General features: G+C 43.7%; 2 protein-coding genes across 8 annotated transcripts; both read right to left on the minus strand.

Moving 5' to 3' along the window:
• Positions 1 to 8786: 8786 nt before the first annotated feature.
• Positions 8787 to 10613, minus strand: RPP21 (ribonuclease P/MRP subunit p21). Its single transcript, XM_032424811.1, has 5 exons — positions 10332 to 10613; positions 10155 to 10255; positions 9985 to 10067; positions 9060 to 9192; positions 8787 to 8921 (listed from the first exon to the last, which is right to left on the minus strand). The coding sequence occupies exons 1-5, from the start codon at positions 10386 to 10388 to the stop codon at positions 8861 to 8863; spliced, it is 435 nt and encodes a 144-aa protein (XP_032280702.1). The 5' UTR covers positions 10389 to 10613; the 3' UTR covers positions 8787 to 8860.
• Positions 10606 to 25107, minus strand: LOC116644935 (E3 ubiquitin-protein ligase TRIM39). Of its 7 annotated transcripts, XM_032424810.1 has the most exons (9): positions 24331 to 24999; positions 22362 to 22821; positions 21223 to 21318; positions 16216 to 16446; positions 15024 to 15046; positions 14325 to 14440; positions 13430 to 13614; positions 13064 to 13131; positions 11182 to 11261 (listed from the first exon to the last, which is right to left on the minus strand). In XM_032424810.1, the coding sequence occupies exons 2-9, from the start codon at positions 22812 to 22814 to the stop codon at positions 11216 to 11218; spliced, it is 1218 nt and encodes a 405-aa protein (XP_032280701.1). In that variant the 5' UTR covers positions 22815 to 22821; positions 24331 to 24999; the 3' UTR covers positions 11182 to 11215. The 7 variants fall into 7 exon arrangements, with proteins under 7 accessions (XP_032280698.1, XP_032280701.1, XP_032280700.1 ...); XM_032424809.1 differs by having other exon boundaries at positions 13064 to 13614; positions 24331 to 25001; XM_032424805.1 differs by adding an exon at positions 25028 to 25104 and having other exon boundaries at positions 11194 to 13614; positions 24331 to 24380.
• Between the last annotated feature and the right edge of the window lie 4 nt (positions 25108 to 25111).

Here is a 25111-nt window from a genome sequence, read left to right on the forward strand (position 1 = left end):
AGTGTCTGTTGGTCCCAGTGAAGACATAAGTCCTGGAATTTCTAGTCCAGTGCAAAGATAAAATACCATCAGCATGTGAATGTGCTTGAAGGTTACTTAAAATGTGCGGTAAAAGAAAAAGTCCCAGTTAGAGAAAAGCCCACCTATCTCCCATCTTGGGCTCTTGAGCCTCGAGGCTGACTCTTCTGATGGAAGAAAGGAGCTAAGGCTCAGCTTCCTCTGAGGGTTCATGATGTTTAGGGAAGCAGAGGATTTATCTGCTTCTAGAGGTAGGGACATTGGAGTGTTCTCAAGAAATGGAGGAAAGGGAGAAAATCAGGATTCTACCTGTCCCCTCCCCACCTCCTCTGCAATGCTGCCTCTCTTCACTTTTATCTCTTTGGTGTGTCATGAATTTCACCAGGGCTATTGGGAGAGTCTGGGTGTGGGGATGAAAAGGTGAGACCTGGAGCTGAAGGGGAAGCTGAAGAGTGGGGATTTTTTTTTAAGATTTTACTATTTATTTTTTAAAATTTTTCATTTATTTTTCATTTATTTATTTTTTGCTTATTTGTCAGGGAGAGAGAGTGAGAGAGAGAGATATCACAAGGAGGGGGAGCGGCAGGCAGAGGGAGAAGCAGGCTCCTGCTGAGCAAGGAGCCCAATGTGGGATTTGATCCCAGGACCCTGGGATCATGACCTGAGCCGAAGACAGATGCTTAACCGACTGGGCCACCCTGGCGCCCCAAGAGGGGGGATTTTTATGCTGAACACCTAGAAGGAGGTAACATCCCCCATGGGCTATACTGTAAATGATTCTTTCCAGGCACCTGTCAGTGACTCACTCACTGTAGCAAAGAAAGACTGGGAAAAGAACTATCTTAGCATCAACCAGATTTCAGAGAAGGACAAATAATACCCCAATACCAGTACCTGGGGCTAAGAGTTGAAACTAAAAGGGACAAAGGAAACCAGGGGTCCAATCTCCCTTCCATGCTGAAATACCCAAGACCCCTGTCCTCACATTCCTTGGCCTATGTCACATCTACTATGAGGATACTTGACCATGGAGGTCTGGGGCCCTGGCAGTTTCCATTGCTTCTGGCCAGTGTCTGTCTCTCTCAAAGTTTATTTATTTATGCAGTCTCTACACCCAATGTGGGGCTTGAACTCATGACCCTGAGATCAAGAGCCACATGCTCTCCCGACTAAGCCAGCCAGGCACCTCTCTGGTCAGTCTATTGATGGAGAGAACTCAGTGCTTCTCTCATTCATACTGACATTCTATTTAAGACACTGAGAAACTTCCTTCCAGGCGTCCCTGTTTTCAGACTGAGTTCTTTTTTTTTTTTTTTTTTAAGATTTTATTTATTTGAGACTTACAGAGAAGAGAGAGCACCAGTGGGTTGGGGGTGGTAGGAGCAGACAGAGAGAGAGGGAGAAGCAGACTCCTCACTGAGCAGGGAGCCCGACGAGCGGCTCAATCCCAGAATCCTGGGATCATGATCTGAGCCAAAGGCAGACGCATAACTAACTGAGCCACCTAGGCGCCACATCAGACTGAGTTCTAATCCTGCTTCTGGGACAATGTGCAGTCTAGGGTTGTTCAATTATCTGGGCCTCTGTTTCTTAATTTTTTATGATCACTGATACAATCAACAAAAGTTGGTTGAAAACAGTATGTGCCAGGCATGCTGAGTTTTCTGGAACAAAGAAATTGAATAAGGCATGGACTGTACCCTCAAGGACTAAAACAGCTAGATACTAATAATACAATAATTCTATAGCACTATGTAAATTAATTACATGTGTCCATTGAACTTCATAACTAAGCTGGCTAGAACTATAATCACCCCAAGGATTCATTCACCCACTGAACATTTGTTGAGCAATCACTATCTGCCAGTTGCTGCTAAGTGGTAAGTGATGTAGAAGTGGTCCTTTGTGGGGGCGCCTGGGTGGCTCAGTTGTTAAGCATCTGCCTTCAGCTCAGGTCATGATCCCACAGTCCTGGGATTGAGCCCCGCATCGGGCTCCCTGCTCTGCAGGAAGCCTGCTTCTCCCTCTCCCACGCCACCTGCTTGTGTTCCCTCTCTTGCTGTGTGTCTCTGTCAAATAAATAAATAAAATCTTAAAAAAAAAAAAGTGGTCCTTTGTGGGACTCACAATTTATTGGAGAATGGAAACAAATAGACAATTACAAAAAAAGTATAATAAATGCTGTGAGAAGGGTCATATAGGGTCCCATGGGTTAGTGGTGGCTCCATGGGGGTGGGGGGTGTCTTGGGATGCTTATCAGGAAGAAGTGGTGGACAGGGCTGGAAGCTGTGTTTGTATAGCAAGTTATGTAAGACTGTGAAAAAGTCGGTAGTCTATGGTAAATAATTGCTATGAAAATACTCAACAGGGGCAGCTAAACCAGTCTTGGTGAGTCAAAAGAAGCCTAGAGGAACAGAGGTCCAAGCCAAGGCCTGAAGACTGATTAGGAGTTAGCCAGGCATTGAGAGGGCAAGAGCATTCCAGAGGGGACAGCCAAGGTTAAGGAACAAGCACATGACAAACTGGGAAGACCAATGTATTCAGCGTGACTTAGGGGCTTATGGTACAAGGGAGAGGTGGGGAAAGGTGAAGCAGGAGAGGGAGGCTTGGGCCTTGTCAGCCATGCTGAAGAGGGAGGCTTTATCCAGAGGAATAGTGAAGAACTTTAAGCCTAAAAACAAGGAGAGATTTGTGACTTAGATCACTTTGCAGTATAGAGACTGGTTTGGAAAGGGGAGAGAGATCCAAGGCTTTTGCAGTGATCCCAGGGGAAGAGAATGGAAACTGGAATTAAGGCAGTGGCTGATGGAAGAGAAGTAGTTTTATGGGGTGCTTAGGAGGTAAAGTTAATGTCTGGGGAATCGTTTTGCTGTGTGGGGGAGGGGGAGAGACAAGATTGCGTACCCTGTTTCTGACTTGACAACTGGGTGGGTGGCACCATTTTCTGCGACAGGGTTTATTCCAGTGGAGCTTGGAGGAAGAGGGTCATGGCTGCACAGATTTGGGTGGCATCAACACACAGCGGGAGGAGAGTAATGGAGATAGCCCTCAGAAAATGTGTAGCATGAGAAGAGAAGAGAGTTAAGGAAGAAAGTAAAGAACATACACCAAAGGGAAGGCAGGGCAAGAGAAGCCAGCTGACAGGGTGAAACCTGGAAAGTGTGGTGCGGTGAAAGCCCAGGTAAGAAGGCGAAGTGTGAGATGCTCCTGGGGAGTGATGACACCAAGAATGGGAAGTGGCCACTGGATTTGGCAGCAAGGAGCCTTGATGGTATTGGTGGGAGCAGTTCGATTGGACAGGTGAGATCAGAAGCCCCAGATGTCAGACGATGGAGGAATAATTTGGAGGAAGGAAATGGAGGCAGTGGAGGAAAGGATACAATTCTCAATAAATTTGGCCGTATTTGCAAGGAAAGAAAAATGGAGGGAGCAGAGTATATAGAATTGAGGAAACTTTTTTTTTTTGTAAAGTTTTGAGTGTTTTAATATGCTGTTCAGAAGAAGGATCAAGTGAGGCAGAAAAGTTGGAAATGCAGGAAAGTAGGAATTAGAATGGGACAAGCTCTGGAGAGCAGAAGCTGGTGCAGAGTACCCTCCTGCAGGAGCCGAGTGGCTTCTGTCTTAATAGAAGGAAACAGCACTGACATTCAGCTGGTCTGCTTTGGTACGGCTCAACCAGTTGTTAGAACACTTCTGTGCCAGTTAGTACGTAGTATAAGTAAGTGCAATAAGCAGTAAACATAATTAATAAAATCTGATATGAACTCCTCGATTCAAGCTAATTAAGAGCTTGCAACAGCTATTGGTTAAAGGGTTTGCAGCGGCATCTGAGACGCTTAGCAGCGTCCTCTGCTGGTGGGGCAGCACCACTGCAGGCGGAGAGTGGCTTTGTACATATATGAAGCACTCTTTAAAATTGCCTGTTTAAATTATCTTTGAAGTATGGAGTTGCTACTGCTTCTAAATAGTTAGCTTCTATTTTTATTTTATTGCTAGTACATTGTCATTCTTGTGCCATTAAGTTGCAGTGTTTGAATATTTACAAATTCAAGAATTTTTAATAAAATATTAAAACCAAACTTGGGTAAAGAGAACAAAGTTTGGATATGTTTTTTAATGTGTCTTTTGAAATATCAAAGTGAAAATCACTTGATTGCTGGGGCGCCTGGGTGGCTCAGTCGTTAAGCGTCTGCCTTCGGCTCGGGTCATGGTCCCAGGGTCCTGGGATCGAGTCGCATGTCGGGCTCCCTGCTCGGCGGGAAGCCTGCTTCTCCCTCTCCCACTCCCCCTGCTTGTGTTTCCTCTCTTGCTGTGTCTCTCTCTGTTAAATAAATAAATAAAATCTTAAAAAAAAAAAAAGAAAATCACTTGATTGCTGAGAACAAAAAAAAATATTAATGGGATGCATCCTGGAATGTGTAAAAATTGCTGTGTAAAAATGAGAATAATAAGAAAATTCTTTCCAACTTTTAAAAAAAATTTTTTAAAAAGATTTTTTAATTACTCATTTGACAGAGAGAGCACAAACAGGGGGAAGGGTTGGAGGGAGAGGGAGAAGCAGACTGCCTGCTGAGCAGGGTGTCAGACTCTGGGCTCGATCCCAGGACCCCAGTATCATTACCTGAGCTGAGGGCAGATGCTTAACCGACTGAGCCACCCAGTTTTATTTTGAAAACTAACATACAGAAAAACAGAAAAAAGAGATGATAAACACCCAAACGCTAAATACAAGGATTCAGCAACAGCTCTTTCTGCCGACAGGTCCTGTCCCCATGCTTTAATAAAATCACCTTTTTTGCACCAAAATAAATACATACATACATACATACATACATACATACATACATACAAGGATTCAACAAATCTTAATATTTTGCCATGTTTGCCTTACTTATCTGTATCTTTTCATCTGTTCGTATACTTATCTTTCTTTTCCTGAACTATTTGAAAGCAAGTTACAGACACCATCACCATTCATCCCTAAATCTTCGATATATATCTTACACAACCACAATGGAATTATATGATGAATTAATAATTTCTACTATCATCTAACATTAATCCATATTCAAACTTTCCCAATTTAAATGTCTTTTATAGCATTGATAAAAAAAAAAAACAACAGGATCCATTCAAGTTCCATACTTGTACCCTCTATCTCTACACTGAGGAATTTTAATCAAGAAAGAATACTGTACTTAGTCAAATGCTTTTTCTGCATCTATTGAGAGGATCATATGGCTCTTGTCCTTTCTTTTATTTATGTAGTGTATCACATTGATTGATTTGCAGATGTTGAATCACCCTTGCAGCCCAGGAATAAATCCCACTTGGTCCTGGTGAATAATGCTTTTAATGTACTGTTGGATCCTATTGGCTAATATTTTGGAGAGAATTTTTGCATCCATGTTCATCAGGGATATTGGTCTGTAATTCTCCTTTTTGGTGGGGTCTTTGTCTGGTTTGGGGATAAAGGTAATGCTGGCCTCACAGAAAGAGTTTGGAAGTTTTCCTTCCATTTCTAGTTTTTGAAACAGCTTCAGAAGAATAGGTATTAATTCTTTAAATGTTTGGTAGAATTTCCCTGGGAAGCTATCTGGCCCTGGGCTCTTGTTTGTTGAAGATTTTTGATTACTCCTTCGATTTCTTTGGTGGTTATGGGTCTCTTCAGGTTTTCTATTTCTTCGTGGTGGTTCAGTTTGGGTAGTTTATATGTCTTAGGAATGCATCCATTGCTTCCAGATTGCCTAATTTGTTGGGATATAATTGCTCATAATATGTTCTTATAATTGTTTGTATTTCTTTGGTGTTGGTTGTGATTTCCTCTCTTTCATTTATGATTTTATTTATTTGGGTCCTTTCTCTTTTCTTTTTGATAAGTCTGGCTAGGGGTTTATTGATCTCATTAATTCTCTCAAAGAACCAGCTCCTAGTTTCATTGATTTGTTGTACTGTTTTTTTTTTTTTAATTTCTATATCATTGATTTCTGCACATACAGTGCAATATTGGTTTCAGGAGTAGAATTCAGTGATTCATCACTTATATACAACACCCAGTGCAAAGGGCACACATGTTGAATTACTAAATTGTTTAGAAACATTAAGGAAAGCTATTGCATATAGGATTTGATTTCCTTGTTATAGGGAGTCCACTTTTGCATATATTGACAACTATCTTATTATAAGTAAACATGAGAGGTACCTGGCCTGCTCAGTCAGTGGAGCATGTGACTCTTGATCTCGGGGTTGTAATTTCGAGCCCCATGTTGTGTGTAGATTACTTGAAAATAAAAAATCTTTTTTTAAAGATTTTATTTATTTGAGATAGACTGCAGAGCTAGAGAAAGAGCATGAGTGTGTTGGGGGGAGGGCGAGGGAGAAGCTGACTCCTCGCTGAGCAGGGAGCCCGACCCAGGGCTCAAGCCCAGGACCCTGGGATCATGACCTGAGCTGAAGGCAGATGCTTAAACAACTGCTTAACTGACTGCACCACCCAGGCACCCCAAAAATAAAAAATCTTAAAAAAAAACCAAAAACATGAAAAAGGACAGAGTTTAGAAAGGAGGAATAGGAGTATGACCTCTAGTTAGAGGAACCTATACTAATAAAAACATAAAACAGATGAATGAACCACAAATTCCTAAGTGAACCACAATCTGCATTGTTTTATCTATTTTCCTAATTGGGACATTCTTCCCATAGTCTCCCACATGAGAGGTATCACTTTATGATTCAGCCAAGAAATCAGATCTCATAAGTTCCCCCATTACTATCCCACTGTGGGCATGTTCAGTCATGTGCAACCAACAGCACACTTAAAACAAACTTAGCCAAAAATCAGATCTAGTGTGCAAGAGCCAATGAGCTCAGAAATGAGACTCATGGGTGTAGCCAAGGAATATGAGCTGAAGACAAAAAGGGTCCAGATCTACCCTGACCCAGGTAGACATTATCTCCAGAAATAAGTGATCAAAAAGTAATTCAGAAGCATTTAGTTACTTGCACACTAATTACTATTTTTCATGCACCTAACTTATTGACAGATGAAGCAGTCAGTGGAGAGACTGAGTCAGGGATGAAGGCAAAATAAAGATGTGGTAAATTTCTACATTGGTGGTCCCCAGGGAATGAATGAACCTCCCAGTATTCATGCCCCATAGTAGCCCCTTACATGTTGAATCTGAGCTTGGTTACCTGACTTGCTTTGTCAAGGGGACATTAGCAAGTGTGATGAATACAGAGGCTTGAAAAGTACTTGCACCTTGGAGCTTGTCCTCTTGAAATGCTCTCTGTGGAAGCCAGAGCATGTAAGAGGTTCAACCACCCTGAGACAGCCATGCTGTGAGGACCTCAAAACCAGCTATGTAGCTAGGCCACACTGAAAAGCAATGAGGTGCAAAAGAAGCTTCTTGGATCTTCCAGATCAGGTGCTACAGCCACTAGCTAAATGCAGCTGAGTGACTCCAGCTGATGCCATATGGAACAGAAGAAACTACCCAGCCAAGCTCTCAGACAGTTTAGTCCACAGAATCGTTGTTTGAAGCCGCATTATGCAGTGACTTTTATGCAGCAATAAATAAGTACAACACAGGATTTATAAGAGAAAGGGACAAAAAAAATACTGCATTCTGAGAACAGTGAATTTTATTTGTATGTTTGAGGTAAATTGATTAGCTGGCACCGAGCAAAGTGGTCAGTCTGAAATTCTATCTTTGAATAAGTTTCCTAGGTATCAAATAAAACAATTTTTGTTATTTACTTATTCTCAAGAAAACCCTGAGGGTTTACCTATGGGGCATACTTGTGTAGTGTCCACCAGTGTCCTTTCATTAGCACGTTTGACCTTGTTAGTTCAGATCTGTACAATTTCCCTTATTAGGTTTATAAAAGAAAACCGAGAGATTGGGAAAGGTTGAGTGAGTCTGGAGGATCTGAAGCCACTCTGAACCGCTAAAGTTTTTTCCTTGTTTAAAAACAACACCAGAGGGTGCCTGGGTGGCTCAGTTGTTAAGCGTCTGCCTTCGGTTCAGGTCATGGTCCCAGGGTCCTGGGGTCGAGTCCCACATCGGGCTCCCTGCTCCGCAGAGAGCCTGCTTCTCCCTCTCCCGCTCCCCTTGCTTGCGTTCCCTCTCTCGCTGTGTCTCTCTCTGTCAAATAAATAAATAAAATCTTTAAAAAAATAAATAAATAAAAACAACACCACGGACCTGGGTGGCTCAGTCAGTTAAGCATCTGCCTTTGGCTCAGGTCATGATCCCAGAGTACTGGGATCGAGCCCCAAGTTGGGCTCCCTGCTCAGCAGGGAGTCTGCTTCTCCCTCTCCCTCTGCCCCTCCCCTCCTGCCCCCACTTGTGCTCTCTCTCACTCTCTCTCTCTAATAATAAATAAATAAATAAATAAATAAATATCTTAAAAACAACAACAACACCAGTGGTATCAGTAGTCTGTCTAGCCCTTTAGTCAACAGTTAGGGCTACCTAAATAAATGCTCTATGGAGGCTCAAGCTCTTACAGACAACCCTGGACCATGAGTTCCAAATGTGGCACTGTACTGAGGAAGCAGGGATGAAGGAGCACTGGGGTCAGGGCCCTGGAAATGGAAGCTGCTTAGTGGGGTCAAGTGGTCTATGGAAATCAGGATCTCCCTTAATGGTAGGAATATGAGCATGGGTAAAGACAGAGAGGTTAGCCAGTGACAGAAAAATACAAACTGAAACAGAGGAAAATAGAATAAAAAGCTGAAATACTCACAGAAGCACACAAAGTGAAACACAATTATACTTTATTTGAAAGAGGGTGAATCCATCACTGGTGACTGGAGCTCTGAGGCTACACTTTCTCCTCAGGGAGGTGGGCTGGAATGGGGTGAGCTGCATTTGGCAGGGGCTGTGGTGGTTTGAGATCTGGGTAGATGAGAATTTGAGTTTTTTAAGATTGTAGCACCTCTCACACCAATCCAGAATCCACCTGTGTGTTTTCTTCACCTCTATGCCCCCCATCAAGCCTATCTTCTGGGGCATCCCCAATTTTTCTCTACAAACCTGTCACCTGCCTGGCTCCCCAGCTGGGCCTCAGGCCGGTCTCCCCAGAGTAGATGATCAGGATCATTGAGGAAACGCTGGCTGCGTTGGCATGTTAGGCAAGTCTGTACTGTCCAGCGCTGTCCCCTGCAGCCTGGGTGAAAGTGGGGAGGAGGAGGGAAGTGCCCAGGTTTAGGAGAAGAAAAGGTCTCCTGCACCCAGTTTTGCCTCCACTGTTTCTCAGTAAGAATTCCAACACTCCCCAAGTTTGAATACAAATTTGAGGCGTCTTACCTCTGCTTAAAGTCTGTCAATTTCTTGGTATCCCTTAAGATAAAGTCCAAACTCCTTAACAAGCCTCTTCAAGATCTGCCCTGTTTCCTTCTTCAGCCTCATGTTTTTTTGCCCTTGCCTACCTCAAACTCCAGGTTCCTGAACTCTAGTCTCCTTGACAGCACCACAAGCTCTCCTGTCTCAGAGTCCTCACACATGCCTAGAATTTCCATTTCTCACTCCTTTTGCTTATCATGAACCGCACGACTACTAGTATAAGTAATTTAGCATTTTACTTCCTCAAGTAAAGCATTTTTCTATACTACCTTGTTTCTTAGTCTGTCCTATCAGACTATAATTTCAGTGAGAATAATGGATCTTGTACAATACTTGACTCATCTCAGAAAAATATTTGTCGAATGAATGAACGAATGGTGATGTGAGTCCTGTCCTCCACCATGCAAAATAACATCTATTAGTATGTATGGGTGGGTTACGTCTTACGGCAACATCATTCCCTACGGTCCAAGTGAAGTTAGCAATTCAACCCAGAGCTGGAAAGAGCCGGCTGCTGTAAATCCCACGCCAGACGCCCATCTAAAGCGAGGAAGGGGGTCTCCTCCCCAGCCCATTGGTGCTCCTCAATCACCCCCACATCATCAGGAGCACTCACGTCTCTGGCGCTGGGTGCAGGTGAGGCCCGGGATGAGGAGGGAAGAGCAGCCACGACAAAGGGTCCTCTTCACCGAGGGGTCCCTGCGGACGGAAGGGGATGGTGGTCCGAGCGCCCGCGCTCCCTCTCCCATGCTTCTCGCCCGCCGCCAGGTTCCCTGAGCGTCTCACCGCCGCAAGACCAGCCGCTTTGCGATGGTCCTCTCCGTGTGGCAGTAAAACCTCGCCAGCGCCTGGTTCGTGGGGTCCTGCGCAAGGACACAGTGGGCGGCCTGGGGGAAGGAAACCATTACTTCATGGCCGGCCACATCCGGCCGCCTCCCCGTACGCCCCCCGACGCGGACTCACCTGGTACAGGAAGCTGAGCCTCTGGAAGGCCTCGCGGTCCTTCACCGGCCCAGCCATCTGCGCCGCTCGAGTGCCTCACACACGACAGTCCGCAGGTCCCGCCCCTCCGATAGCCCCGCCTCAGGCGCCCGCGCACGGCCTCCTGGGAAGTGTAGTTCCTGGGCCCGCGAGGCTCTCTCCGCGATCCTTACTCCGGCGCCACCCTGCGGCCTCAGGGACCCCAGTTATTTGTAAACCCACACCCACCCCTGCAACCCAAGTCCAGGGTCCCTGTCTGAGTTTTGGCTACCTTCTAGTCTTCCTCAAGCCCATGATCAGTTATACTAGGTAGGAAAGTCTAGTGAACAGGAGATGATCTTAAACTGCAAAACATTTTTAGGACACAAGACTGGTCTCTTTATGCAGATAGGTTGGGGAGATGCTTATGTGCAATTTATACCCAGCTAGAACTTCTGCCCTACGCTCCTGAAGCCAAAGGCAGATGCCTGAAAGATCTACAGACTGAAGGAACAGAAGTTATACATTCAAAAAAAGCACTGGTACCAGTGGGAGTGAAATTGGAAAGGATTATGAGGGTGGTCAAAGGAAGGAAGCACAGCTTATTCCCATTCTTTTTCCACTTACCAAAAAAAAAAAACAAAAAAAACCCCACTTCCCATTATGCAGTGCTGGACACACAGTAGGTGATCCTAGCTAACTTCTAGTCTTAGGTACTGGAGCACAGAAACTTTTGACATCTCCTGCTCCTGAAACTCACCCCTCCCCCACCTCCCCTATTCCAATCATATACTTCACATCCCTTACTCTGACCTGTCTCCTGTTTGTTCTGTTTGACATCCTGTGTTTACTTCTGCCTCATAGTTAATGACCACCAGTTCCTGAAGTCAGAAGTAGAGGGATGTGAGCTGGAGCGGCAGAACATGAATGAACCTTGAGACAGGGAAAGGGTAGCATTAAGGAGAGAATAAGGCCTCTCTCCCTTCTCAAACCCCATCAGGCCATGCAGGAAACCAGGCCTCCAGCTCAGGAGAAATGGCCAAAACCTCCTCTGGGATTAATTTCACAAGGATCCCTAAATTCAAATGAGGAGTATGTTTAAAATGTAGACATCCAGGCCCACCCCAGACCTTGATTAATCACTGAGGGCGAACCCCAGGATCATGCATTCTTAACACCAGTGACTCTTACACATCAACACAAGGCCATCGTCAAATTACCACACAACACAGAGATCACTTCAGTGGATCCTTTGTTCCATATTGTTTTACCAACCAAAGCATCTTGCCACAAAGAACCACAGTCAAGGCACAAAGGTAAGAGGAGAGTCTGGACAAAGTCCTGTTGAGGTGGTAGGAGGAATTGAAACACCCTCAATAAACTGCAGTTTCTTGTCCCAATCTTCTGTGAACCCCTGATCACCCAAATAGCAGATATTCCAAATCATTTTAGTTCGGTTTGGCATGCATAGCTTTAACCTTTTTTGACAACATATGTACCCTACAAGTTGTTTATTTTGGCCTAATGTTAAAATGATTTACATTCTCTGATAGGGGAAATGGCAAAAGGTGAAGGATGGCAACAAAAAAGCAAAAGACTGGCTCCTGTGAACACTAGTTCCAGGCCATATGCACACAGGCTAAAGGAAGTTGCCTATCTTACCCTTCCCTCTACACACCCTCTCTTCTACCCTGTCCTCAGGGTGAGGAAGACTCTATTTCCTTTCTCCCTTTTTGGCTTGGACACCTTAGCCAAGGAACAAGGCTGACAACTTGGGAGCAGCTACTTAGTAACATTCTTTAAGCCCAGGGCTTTGGATAGAAAAACCTTTCTCTTTCCTCTAATACCTGACTGTCCTTTCCAGGTTCCCTTGGGAAAGCAGTGAAAGGGTAGATGTGTCTTGAGGGGTCTCTGGTACCTCATCTCTGCAGGAGAAAGGTGACTGACCGACATCTTAGAGACAACCAACTCAAAGGAGGCAGGCACTAAGCCAGCTTTGCTGAAGGCTGAGGCAGGGACCCGATTTCTCCTCTCCTTTCTTCTCACCCTTTCCTCCCCACATTCCTACCTCTGGCCAATCCTACTCATAATGGCAACTTACTCTGGGAATGGAAGACCAAAGAAACCCCTTTCCCCTTCATTGGTCACTAGGAATCTGTTCCTTTAGCCCCTTTCCCAACTTTCTTTCTAATCTTGATGCTCAATCTCTGCCCTCAAAAAAACAAAACAAAACAAAAAAAACTCCTTAACTTCTAGACCCATAAGAGCAACTATCATTCATCTTTATTTTAGTCTAGAGGTACACAGACCCCTCTGATCTTCCTCAAGAAATAAGACCATTCTGGGTCAAAGAACCCCCTAAAAGGATGTACAGGGGTTTCTGTTTCCTCTTCTGGTTTTGAGCAAGTCAGACCCTCCCACAGACTTTCTGTTTCCGGAAAAGCCTCTCCTTCCTTCCCAACCTATCCATGTGCAATAGAAAAACCTGATGGACTTCAGGGGAGACAACCCCTGGGAACTAGCTCCCCACCCTGACAGAAGGGAGACACAGCTGTGCTCTCATCCCAGACCAGTCCTATCTACTCCTCCATATAAACCATTCTAGAAACCAAGATGCCTCTCCTAGACAGTGCAGGACTGGAACCAGGCAGACACGAAGACGTTCCAGCAGGTCACAGGAAGGAAGGCCCATAGCTCTTGACCCTGACTCACCCCAATTATTCCCACATCCCTACCTGTCACTCCCAATCTGTTGGGGGCCTGATGGTAAGTGGTGCAGCATTCTTCCGACCAGCCCGGATGCCTGGATAGAAGAGGGGCCAAAGTTTCTCAGTAAAAGTATCAGTAAAAGTGTAGATATGAGAGCGGTCTGTGACATTGTAAAAAGACAGTGTGCCGGCCTCATAGTCTAGGAATATGCCCACCCGCTTGGGTTTCACCTTGATGTGCAAAGGGGTAAAAGGCGTGGTGGTGGCTGCATATTTGTCCCCATTCCACAGCCGCACCCGCCAGTAGCCAGTCTCAGGGAGTGGAGTCAGCTCGCCCTTTCGGCTCACGGAGTCCCGGCACACGCCCACTGCCCAGTGGGTCTTATCACCCACCTCCACCTCCCAGTAGTGTCGGCCTGAGGTGAAGCCCTCAGTAGCCAGGACACAAGGGTAGAAGGTGAACCGCCGTGGTGTGTCAGGGAGATCCCGGAGTCTTGTCTCCACAAACTTGACGCTCTTACGATCTTCTGACAGGACTAGGTTAGGGTGAGCAGTCTCTGGGTCCAGGGTCACATCCGCTGGCGGGAGAAGCCAGAGTGGGGAGCTAGATGAGGATGGGAATAGCTAAATGCCCCTGCCTCACTCTTCCAGCCTGCCTTTACAGAGCCTGCTTCCTTAAAGGTCCCCAGAACACCGTGGGGTTTGGTTAACTTTCTCAATCCATGGTCTCACCTAAGGGAAAGGAGGGAACAATGGCTTCCCTTCTCACCCTGGCCCTAAAGTAAACAGCTAATGATCTCTTGATTCTGCAAGGGCTGATGGTTTAGGCTCCTGCCTGATCCCTTCTCCACCACCCTGTGACATCATCTCACTATGTGAAGAAGCACAAGTCACAGTCTAAGGGCCAGAAAGAACAGAAAATGTTTAGAAGGATACACAGCAAGACAGCATTATGGTCTAGGGATAGGGTGACCATGTATCTGGAACTGGTTCACGACTATTTTCTTTGCGTAAATATTAATGATACTCCCTTTCACTCTCAAGGCCGGGCGGGGGAGGGGACAAGTTTAGGCATATTATTTAACCTCTCTGGGTGCCTATTTAGAAAAGTGTGGACCTAAGAGTAGATGACACCTAAGCTCTGTTACTCACAGTGAAACTGAAAGCCAGGTAAAGGGATAGGCACAAAAAGTGACAGATGGGATAAGTTAAGCCCAGATAAAGTGGGATCTAAAGACTTTCTTCTCTGCTGATTCCCTCTGCTAGTTTACTTTTGGGAACAACTCACCAATTAGCTGTTTAAGGATTTTCCTTAGGGCAAAGTACTGTCGGGGGAAATTGCTGAAGTTCTTTTCCAGCTCTATAGACACTGAAGTCACCTCCATGGTCTTCACCTTCTCACATCTAGGAGGGATAGGGAGATAGGGGAAGAAAGGGCAGGGTCAGGGGAAGCTCCAGCTGAGTGAGTATGCAGATATTCTCTTTAGGGAGAAACTAAAATTCTCCATCCTCCCACTTTCTCCCTCCTCTCTGAAGACAAGTATTCACTTACTGCTTTCTTTTGCCAATCTATGGAGAGCCATATGGCTCCCTGAACAGAGCCTTATTTTAAGAATGAGTCTCAGAACTTTCTGGGGGTATGACTATATTTCATGCAAGTAGTAATCACTCTCCCCACTCTCCCAACCCCTTCCTTTGTCTGTCTTGTTTGGACACATTTCCACCCACAGGCACAGGGAGAATCTGGTTCTACATTACCTTGGTATCTTCCTTACCAGGTTAGTCCTGATGTTCAAAGGGGAAAAGGTAATGGACTATTACTCCCAATGATTTGCTCTCTAACTGGCTTCATGGATGCAATGAATCTTCTCCCACATCCTACCCAGACACTGCGTGACTTTCCTATCCTTCTCCCCTAACTCCTTACTGTACTCCTGGTCTCTAAGCTAAGACCTAACTCACTCAAAGAGATGCAAGAATCACTTACTTTTCCAGGGTACTTTTGACATCCTAGAGGGAAGGAGAAAAGAAAGCAATATTGGTCCTGGTAGTCAAGGGTCCTACAGGCAAAAGGTTCCCCCCTCCCCAAAGTCCTAGATCTATACAATAGGAATAGGGCAAACTAAGGGTCACAATGCAAGGGGAAGAGCTCCAGAGGGATCTGAGTACATCTCTCGACCTGATCCCTATTTTCAACTTTTGGTTAGCATGAAGCTTGGTAATTTTTATCACTTCCAAATGGTTTCTTGTGTCTTTGTCTTGCTCCTTAAGGACACTGGGAGCTCAATGCAAAGGACATTTGCACTGTCTGCTCTTTACTCTGTCCCCCAAGTACCAACCACACACCTGTCTCCTTGAGGATCAGTATAGACTGGTGGCATAGGAATGAATCATACTTTCCTGTTGTTGTTTGTTATCCCTGTCTGGTACTGGTTAATAAATATTAATAACTGTGTGCCAATCCTGATTTGTGAATACTTGGGGTCCAGAAGACAAAGAAGAGAAATCTCTGCCCCCCAAGGATTTCCCAGTTTAATGTGGAAGGCAGAACACACATACATGAAGGGACACAAGAATAAGTACCAAGCAATACATAACATGCAGATAAATGTACAACGAAGCCTCACTGATTCAAATGTTGGTAATCTGATCTCTAAAATAAGAGACATATTTCCTACAGCCTTGCTAACACCATTCATCTGCTTAAAAGAACAAATTATTTCAAACATTTTAGAGGCATTATTTACATATCAAAAGTAATATATTATTTATACATAATTTCAAGTGTCCTTCAAACTAGGTTTGTATTTTTTTTTTAGCAGTAGGTAAATCAAGTTCCAGGACCTAAAAGTAATGGCAACTACATTTACATAATTTTTAATGTATAGTTTTTTTCACTAATTCAGACTCGATTTCCCTCCTTTCAAACGGAATTTTTTTCTTTGGTACAAATTAAGCACATAATTGTTCACAAGACATAAGAACACAGAAATGATTAGAAGGGGATGGGAGAAATCAGAGAAGCCTTTCTATAGAAAAAGATCCTTTGAGTATGTCTGGAATAAAGAACTGGATTAGAGAAGCAGAGCAGAAGAGTGAGCATCCCAGGTTGACAGAATGGCCTGTGCAAAGCTATACTGCACTTGATCTGAGGGGCTATGCAGGGGCAAAGGTCGAACCTTAAGCATCTCGAAGCCTGACTGTAAGCACTTGCCCTCCACCTCAGCAGCCAAGTGGGCCAGGTCCCGGCGCTTGTCTCCAAGGTGAGCAGCATTTTCTCGGAGGCGCTGTAGAATGTCTTGTTCCTCCTCCTCCAGTCGTGAAAGCAACATCTGCTGCTCTTCATCCAGCCGCCTATGAAGCTCTTCAAATTCCTTTAAGATCTGTTGCCGGCGACATTCCACTAGTCTCTGAGAAAAGTGGGAAGGTGTTATATTTAGCAGGGCCAGTGGGGCCTTACCCTACCCACCATGTGTATGAATTAACACAGACTTCCAGTGTCAATGGAAATAGCTTAACAGGATACTCATGTTTCTCTCCATTGAAATTTCCTTCTGTAAGTAATGGCTCCTTCCCCAATGTCACCCTTACTGATTACTCGGGAATGAAGACCACTGGGGAATTTAAAAAAATCAGTGTTTAAAAAATTTTTAATTTTATTAACTTCTTAAAAAAGCTGTACTTCTATGGTTTAGTGAAAAAAAAGCAAGATATAAGAACTCAATAATATAATGACATCTACTATTATGGATACAAGATATATCTGCTATTTCCAACTCTAAAGTTCTAGCTAATGCAATTTATCAAGAAAAGGAAAAAAATAAGTACTGGAAAGTTAGAGATGAGATGGTAATCATTTGTATATTGCCAGACATCTACCCTCTAAAAACCAGAGAACCAACTGGAAAAGTATCAGAATCAGTAAGATTTTAGTAAGGGGTTATTACAAAATACATACAGTTGACTGTTGAACAATACAGGTTTGAACTGTGAGGGTCCATTTATACATGGATTTTTTTTCCATAAATAGGGTATAGTACCATAAAGGTATTTTCTTTTCCTTATGCTTTCCTTAATAACATTTCCTTTTTTCCAGTTCACTTTATTGTGAGAATACAATATATAATACAAATAACATATAAAATAGGTGTTAATCACTGTTTATGTCATCACTAATGCTTGTGGTCAACAGTAAGGTATTAAGAGTTAAGTTTTTCAACGACATGGATGGAACTAGAGGTTATTATGCTAAGTGAAATAAGTCAGTCAGAGAAAGACAAATATCATGAGATTTCATTCCTATGTGAAATTTAAGAAACAAATCAAGAGGAGCATAGGGGAAGGGAAGGAAAAATAAAATAAGATGAAATCAGAGAGGGAGACAAACCATAAGAGACTCTTAATCATAGGAAACAAACTGAAGGTTGCTGGAGGGGAGGTGGGTGGGTGGGGGATGATGTAACTGCGTGATGGGCATTAAGGAGAGTACGTGATGTAATGAGTGTTGGGTGTCATATGCAACTGATGAATCACTAAACTCTATCTCTGAAACTAATAAAAAAAAGAGTTAAGTTTTTGGGGAGTTGAAAGTTATATGCAGATTTTCCATTGCACTGCTAACCTTGTTCAAGGGTCAACTGTATATAGATTTCAGGGAAGAACCTGTTAAATAGTTTCAAGTCACTTCAGAGAACTGACAGTTCCCATCCCAGGAATAAGTTCCAGAAGTTTGTGAATTAATTGTTGAAATTTGAAATATGTTTTCTCTCAGCTACCACACAGAATTAAACCTCTAACCTTCCTGAAATTTGATAATATAGTACTAAAACACCAGCCATAATACTTTCTGAAGCTTATCACCTAGCATGTCCTTCCTTTTGTACCTCCACTGCAACAAATGATCTGCCCAGATGGAGTCTCCCAAGTGTCACATGACTGATGGGGAAAAGTAAACCCAAGAGGGAAGTAAAAGAGAAGCAGAGACAGGGAATCTGGAAGTAAAAAGTAGATAGGGATGGAAAGGCAGGGCTGAGGGTGAATAGAGAGGGCCTGCAAAGCCAGTGTGGGCCTTCGAAGCCTGGTGTTTCTGGATTTCAAGCTAGTTCTCAGCAGAGGCTGGCTAGCTCCAGTTCTGGAGCTGCTGCTGTTTCCCATTCCACTGCTGCATTCTCAGGTGCACACTGGAACAAAATATATTCTTACAGCATTTACCCTGTGGAAATTATAAAAGGAAACCTCACTAAAATGGAGTCAGGACGCCAGCAGGGGGAGCACTCACACCCTACCCCTGGTCAATTGTAGACCCAATTGGAAGAGATGTACCTTGCAAGTCCATCCTATCTTAACCACCCCAACAGGAGGAAGGAAGGTTTCCTTTTTGCAGGGCAACAAGCCAGCCAGTGACAAACTGTCACAACCCAGCCAATGAAAAGTCACTATACTCTGAACTCCCAGGGCACGTCAAGGACTTTTCATTTATAAGAGCCCCTCCCAACTACCTCCTTTCCTCTTTAGAAGAGGGGTCCTCTCCTTTGTTCTCTACACTTGCCTATGGATTTGCCTTAGCTTGCTTGTCCTGAATAGCAATTCTCTGCTATTCCTGAATAAACTCATTTATGCTGGTAAAGTAACTGAATTTTATTTAACCCCTAAGTAAAATACAACTTTTTTCCTTGTGTGTGTGCACACACGTGTGTGTTGGTGTATGTTGAGAGGTGATGTATGGGTAGAATTTAGGATTCATAACTGTGGTAAATAGGAAGCAAAAGGGCTGTCTTTATATAATCCCATAATCCCTTCTCTTTTTTTTTCACTCTATATATGTAAGGCAGTGGTTCTTAATGAGGTTCTTACTTCCCACTAGGGATATTTTGGAAACAAGGGGCATTTTTTTGTTTGCCATAACTGGGGGTACTCTAGTAAGGCTGCTAGCACTCCAATATGTGAGATGACTCTGCAACATGCACCGTCCTGCACCATTTTCTATGTTCTGCTGTATATTTAAAAACATAGGCCTGGACTTGAATGTCATTTTATACATAGTAATTTAAACAGTTAATTTGTACCCAGTTTTAATATACCTGAATTTTTCAGAAATGGCTGAATAAAACTAAGACTGTATTTTTTTCTTAGAACTTTACCAAAAGTTACTTATCATTTTGAAAAATTATGTCACCAAGAGCTAAGCTGCTTGTGGTGCTTGTCAACATTACTATGCAATTATTTCAGTCTGAATTTGTATTTGTTGCATTGTTGATGATGTCACATATACGTACAAGGATAAAACTACATTGTGGTGTCTTTCAGGGTAGTTGTGCCCAAATATTTACATATGAGATTTTATATAAATCACTTTCCTTTATGTTGTGTGTGTGTGTGTATTTGGGCATAAGTCTCTTTTTAAAATTATGCAGGTAAGTTATTTTATCTATAATTTTCCCTTCAGCATGCTTAATTACTAATTATGTTTAAAAGGGGCACTGGGTCTGATTTTGGAAGTAGGGATGAGGGAGAGGTAGGAAGGAGAATTTAAATGGTCACAAAAGGAATGTTGGTGGTAGTTTCAGAGACCACTGAATTTTTAAAAACACCACAGATCTGTTCAAGCATTTAGAAGGTTTTAAAAAATTTTTATTCCCCTCTTTATCCTTTACCTTTAAGAAGGTGATCAACAGGAACAGGAAAGTTAATGACTGGGAATAAGCTTCGTTTTCACATATTTTAAGTTTCTCAGGAGCCCTCCAAAAGAACAAAGAACTTTTTTTTAAAGTTCACCTTTGCAATCAAAATTAGTTATAATTTTAAAAAATTCAAATGCTTGCTTTATTCAAATATATAAAGGACTAAGGTAGTACTTAGTAATACTTAATAATACTTGCTTTCTATCAAAATGTTGTTATTGTTAAAAAATTAGTGTTTCTACTATTTTCAAACTTGTGTTTAATTTCTGGTGATCCCTAAATCTCAACTCCAAAAATTCATTATTTCTTCTGGAAGCTTTTAATGAGGTCAAATTTCTATGTTGTCTTCTTATGAATTTGCAACTGTGCTTTCGTGCCATGTCATTATCTATTTTCTCCACTGGACTGTAAGCTCAAGTAGGACAGGGACTGTGTTCTTGCTCATCATTGTTCCCCAGTGTCAGAATTTGGCCTATACTGGAAGCTTAATACATACTTATGGATTCATGCAGAGCTAGTATCCCTGATTTTGCTACATATTGGCTGTGTGATCTTGGACTAGATACTTATTCAAGTTTTGTTTCCTCCTGTGATAATTGAGGGTAATAATACCCACTTTACAAGGTATCTAAGTTCATCTTTGCTAAAGATGACCTCCAGGACTCCCTTTCCTTTGTCTTACAGCTCCTCTAGGTCCCACATGTTCATTGGCCTGAACTCTTAGAACTCTAACCTGGGCAGAACCTTAAAACCTAATGCAACCCTGTAAGTTTGGAATGTCATGGCACCCAATGAATTCATAAACGGGACTCAATAAATACTTAGTTATTATTGCCACTATTAAGAATTGTTCACTGTCCAATAAAATAAGACAGATACCAAAATCGCATGCTACAAATATGGTAATGCTATGAAAGAGAAGCAAAATTATATGCAAATTAAGAAAGTTAATTTCTGAAGGGTCAAGGAAGGCTGTATAGGAAGTGGCTTTTATCCTGCATGAAGGATAGATAGGATCCTATAGATGTAGGATGGAGAGAGCAACAGTCTAGGAGAACTAACATCATCTAGCATACCTGAACTTACTTAAGAGAATGTGGTCCTAAAGTCACTGGGCAGTTCTGGGAGCTCTTTTGTTAGCTTCTTCTTTCTTTCTCCCCAGTGAACCTTTCCAAATTCTTCTCTCCTCAGTCTCTCTAAGAAACTCCTATCCCTGCTCTCTCCCTGCTTTACAAGAAAAAAGGAGACCAATGGGCATGAACTCCCTCAACTTGCCACACGTAAGATGCTGTCTGTCCTTCACTTCCTACATCCTTCTCTTCAATACTTAAATCATGACAAATAATTTAAGTACAATGTATAATGACAAAGAAGCCTAATAAAATACCATTGTTTTTGAGAGAACAGCATTTTTTGAATGAATCAGAACTGGTGGATTAAAGAATGTGTGGTTAATGTGTGGTTAACTGCCTGCAGAGCAGCCCAAATGGAATCATCTGCCTTTACCTTGAGCTCTCCAGGCTTCTTCTCCTCAGAGGACTTGCAGCGGGTGATCTCCTGCAGCTTCTGCTCCAGGGGCTCCAGGCACTTCTGCAATTTTTCCTGAGGGTGGGAAGTGGGAGAGGTGGCATTTAGGGTTGGCTGGTACATCCTACATTCAGAGGTTAACCCATTTATTTTAAACCATTTATTTGCTTCCTATCCATCTCATCACCTCTTGATCCCACTCCCTTCCTTGCCTGTCATTTGGGGTGTCAATTTCTGGTCCTTCCTCCTGCTGCCAGCCTGTCCCCATCATCTTCCTTGCTCTCCAAACTTTCCTCTCACTGAATCTCACAGTTGTCCAGCTGTCACCAACTCCGTGTCCTTCCCCAATCCTATCATTTTCTTATTCAAGTGACTGCCTATTATGGTCAAAGTGACTTTCTGTACTCAGATATCCTTCTTTACACTTGTCCTCCCATCCAACTCAAACCACCTACAAATATAATAAAGTCTTTATTACTTATACTGTAAACAACTTTAAATCTTGTGTCCAAGATTTTATTAACATAATTAAACAAAATACTTGATCAGTGCTAAGATATTAAAATCTTTAGTTCCTATTACTCGAACATTTACCCTGTGTCCCAACAGTAATTAAATCTGATGCCACATTATCTATTATCTAGGCAGATACAAATGGCAGACAAGTTCAGCTTAGTCTGGCGGGGATCAGTCTAAACTAATGTTATGTATTCCCAATACTGATGGGAAAATAAGGAACATTCTGAGCAGGGGGACAGACCGAAGAAATCAGACCACTTTTCAGTTCCTCCTAAGTTTGACCATCTCCAAGTGGTTTCATTCATTTATAAAAAATGATACATTATAAGACCACACAAACCAATATTCACCCATAAGACTCAAATGATGTTAGGAAAAGTCAGAAAGCAATTTTGAGGCGCACCTCAAAACTGCTCTTCATGCTTGAGGATAACTGATCAGATGTAGTGTGCCCTCTGTGTATATAACTCTGAGGTGACTAGAGAGTAAGGACCAGATACAGTCTTGCCCTCAGCTTAGGATCCTCTACCCAGGGAGTCTGCCATCCTCTGTGCTCCTCTCTGTTGCCCCACCTTGGCATCATGTGTCTGGTTCCCCACCTTGTACTCCTGTGTGGCATCATCCAGTGGCACGACGGTGTGGGCCCGGTGGGTGTGGGAAATTGCACATATCAAACATACAGCCTCCTGGTCCTCATAGCAAAAGAGGCTGAGGGCCTCATGGTGCTGGGGACAGAGGCTTTCATCTCGGATCTTCCGCTTAACAGCCTGGAGCTGCTTGGCAATTTCCACCATACTGCCTAGTTGTCGATTAGGTCGGAGACTGCGGTAGCGGGATGTTTTTCGACACACAGGACAAGGGAAGTCCCTCTCTAGGTCCTCCCACCAACGGGTGATGCAAGCTTTGCAGAAGTTGTGTCCACACTCAATGATGACAGGCTCCTTCAGATACTCCAGGCACACAGAGCAACTCGCCTCCACCTGTAAGTTCTCCAGCGCTGCAGCTGTGGAGGCTGCAGAGGCCCCAGCATCTAACAGACTTGTCTCTGCCATTATTTAACTTAGGGATGGAAAGGGGCAGAGAGAGAAAAATATTAGTTGGTGGTTTAATTTTTTTGTACCCCTGGCCTGACATTTACTCCCATGATAAATCCTAACTGCAGTTAGCCCTATTTTGGTATTTTACATCTTCTCTCCCACTAGATTCAACCTTTTTTTTTTTTTTTTTTTTAAAGTGGGCTCCGTGCCAGTGTGGAGCCCAAAACAGAGCCTGAACTCAGGACCCTGAGATCGAGACCTGAACCAAGGTCAAGAGTTGGACACCTAACCCACTGAGCCATCCAGGTCCCCCTCAACCTCTTTTTTGTTTCTGTTTCCAAAACCTGTGACTCCCAGCCATCAATCTATTTTTTTTTTCCTCCTCAGCACACTGACACCCAACCACCAATCTCTTTTGTCTTTACCTCTGCTTTCTCATTAGAGGCTTCCTTCAACTCTAGTCCAGCATATTTCTCCTAATCCAGACTTATCCCACATGTATCTTAAAAACAGACCAATGTATCCCTAGTTTGACATATTTTTCTAATAGATAAGAAAGGAGCTTGGGAAACTGGAAAGTGCCATAAAAGTCAAAATATTAATTAAGATTTCTTAAGTATATTTTAAAGTTTAATATTACAGAAAAATTTTTATTACAATAGCTCTTTGAAGCATAAGCTTCTCTGCCACTGTTCTGTCACTCTTTCAAAGGGTAAGAAAAGGAATAAGTTAGGCAAGAGTAACAAGCTCTTTTCAGGAAAATTTGAAATTATTCTTTCTTTTATCACACTAGTCTAGAGGAAGTGTGCCTTTTTGGAATGAAATGATTCACACAACATCCCGTTTCTTTGTGTGCATTTGGACATTTGGAACTGCTGAAAAGTGATAAATATGTGGCAACTACACTAAAAAGTTTATTAGTATATACTTCTCGAAAAATATATGCTCTTGAAAAGAGGGCTGACAAGTCTTTTCTAAATATTCAGCAGTGACTGGAGTCTTTTGAAATAGCTACTGAAAACTAATTCCTTGGAGGTGCTGTGCCTCCAACTAATAGGTTCTGGAGTGGTTGGGAATTAGAGAAAAAAAAGTAAAGAGTCAATCAAAGTCTCTCTCAAGTGAAGGCTCAAAATACTGGAAATGCATCAAAGGGATTTATAAAGCAGAAGGCTGGTCCCCCACTCCTTCCTTAAAAAATCACCACTTTTATCCATGAAATAGTTGATTTCTCTATCCACCCCCCTTCCCCCCCACACCAAGGGACTCAACAGAAGAAAGGAAATTTAGTAGGTCTAAGTGCTATGAGAGAAGTGGCCATGTAATGAGTTGGGTTAACAATGATTATTGTATATACTGATGGCACACACGAAAAGTGTTTTAATTTGGAATAGGAGCTCATAATTTATTTGGACCTGAATTCTTCCCTCAACCAGGAGAGAAGTTCAGTCAGATGATTCTTCTTCACCGAAGGGAAACCAACTTTGACTAGTGAACCTGCCCCTTTCTTCTAGAAATAAGGTGGCCTCCTCACCTGGGGTGAGTTGAACTGTACGCAGATTTAGGGACCAGGATGGATCTAGACTGGCAAAGAAGTGGTGTGAAAGAGAAATGGGGAAAAGGTTAGGAAAGCAGAGAGAGGACTTTACAGCCATAGTGAGGCCTCGGGTGCCTCTGGGTTGGTCATTTCTTTCCCTCTATTCCTCGTGTCTCAGTAGAAGGGCAAACTTCAGGGACGTCCTCATTTTGTTTCTACCACTGTCCGGGGTCCCACCTTGCGACCCTCTCCTGAGCGTCGTCCACAACTCAGTCCCACCCTCGTCTCCATCTTCTCTCGCCAGATCTGGCGTAAGGGGATTGGAGAGGGGGAGAGGAAACGTCGTGGTTGACAGGGAGGGAGGAATGCGTGTCCAGGTGAGGAGGAGGTGTGACGTGAAGGTGGGATGCCCGCCGCTATGACGCAGCCGAGGCCCGCGGTGACGGCGTCAGAGTTTCACCCGGGGAGGCGAGCGGCAGCGGGACGGGGGAACGGCGGGGTAGCCAAGCAACGCCGGACGCGCTGACGTCGCCGGGGCGGCAAAACGTCCGCCCGGGCCCGAGGCGGGCGGAGGCAGCTGTGGTTACGTGCGGGGGGCCGGTGACGCAGTCGCGGGGCGCTGGGACGCGGCGTGCGGAGCCGGCCGGCAGGGGCAGGCCCCAGGGCCCGGGCGCGGCGGCGGGACAGCACCTACCTTCCCGGCTTCAGGTCCGGGAGTGCGGGGCGCGGAGCCGCCGGAGCGCTGCCTCCCTCCTTCCTCCTCCCCCCGCCCCCGCCC

Source organism: Phoca vitulina, unplaced genomic scaffold, assembly GCF_004348235.1.
Source record: "Phoca vitulina isolate PV1807 unplaced genomic scaffold, GSC_HSeal_1.0 scaffold31, whole genome shotgun sequence".
In the NCBI taxonomy this organism is placed as follows: domain Eukaryota; kingdom Metazoa; phylum Chordata; class Mammalia; order Carnivora; family Phocidae; genus Phoca; species Phoca vitulina.

Bases quoted from the DNA above. Each gene is read 5' to 3' on its own strand.
- RPP21 (XM_032424811.1), bottom strand. From the start codon at position 10,388: ATGGCTGGGCCGGTGAAGGACCGCGAGGCCTTCCAGAGGCTCAGCTTC. The intron at 10,256-10,331 runs GTGAGTCCGCGT...TCCTTCCCCCAG, and splicing joins GGCTCAGCTTCCTGTACCAG to GCCGCCCACTGTGTCCTTGC. The intron at 10,068-10,154 runs GTGAGACGCTCA...TTCCGTCCGCAG, and splicing joins AAGCGGCTGGTCTTGCGGCG to GGACCCCTCGGTGAAGAGGA.
- LOC116644935 (XM_032424807.1), bottom strand. From the start codon at position 22,814: ATGGCAGAGACAAGTCTGTTAGATGCTGGGGCCTCTGCAGCCTCCACA. The intron at 15,047-16,215 runs GTTCGACCTTTG...CCTTCCCTCTAG, and splicing joins CAGGCTTCGAGATGCTTAAG to GATGTCAAAAGTACCCTGGA. The intron at 14,441-15,023 runs GTAAGTGATTCT...TATCCCTCCTAG, and splicing joins GTCAAAAGTACCCTGGAAAA to ATGTGAGAAGGTGAAGACCA.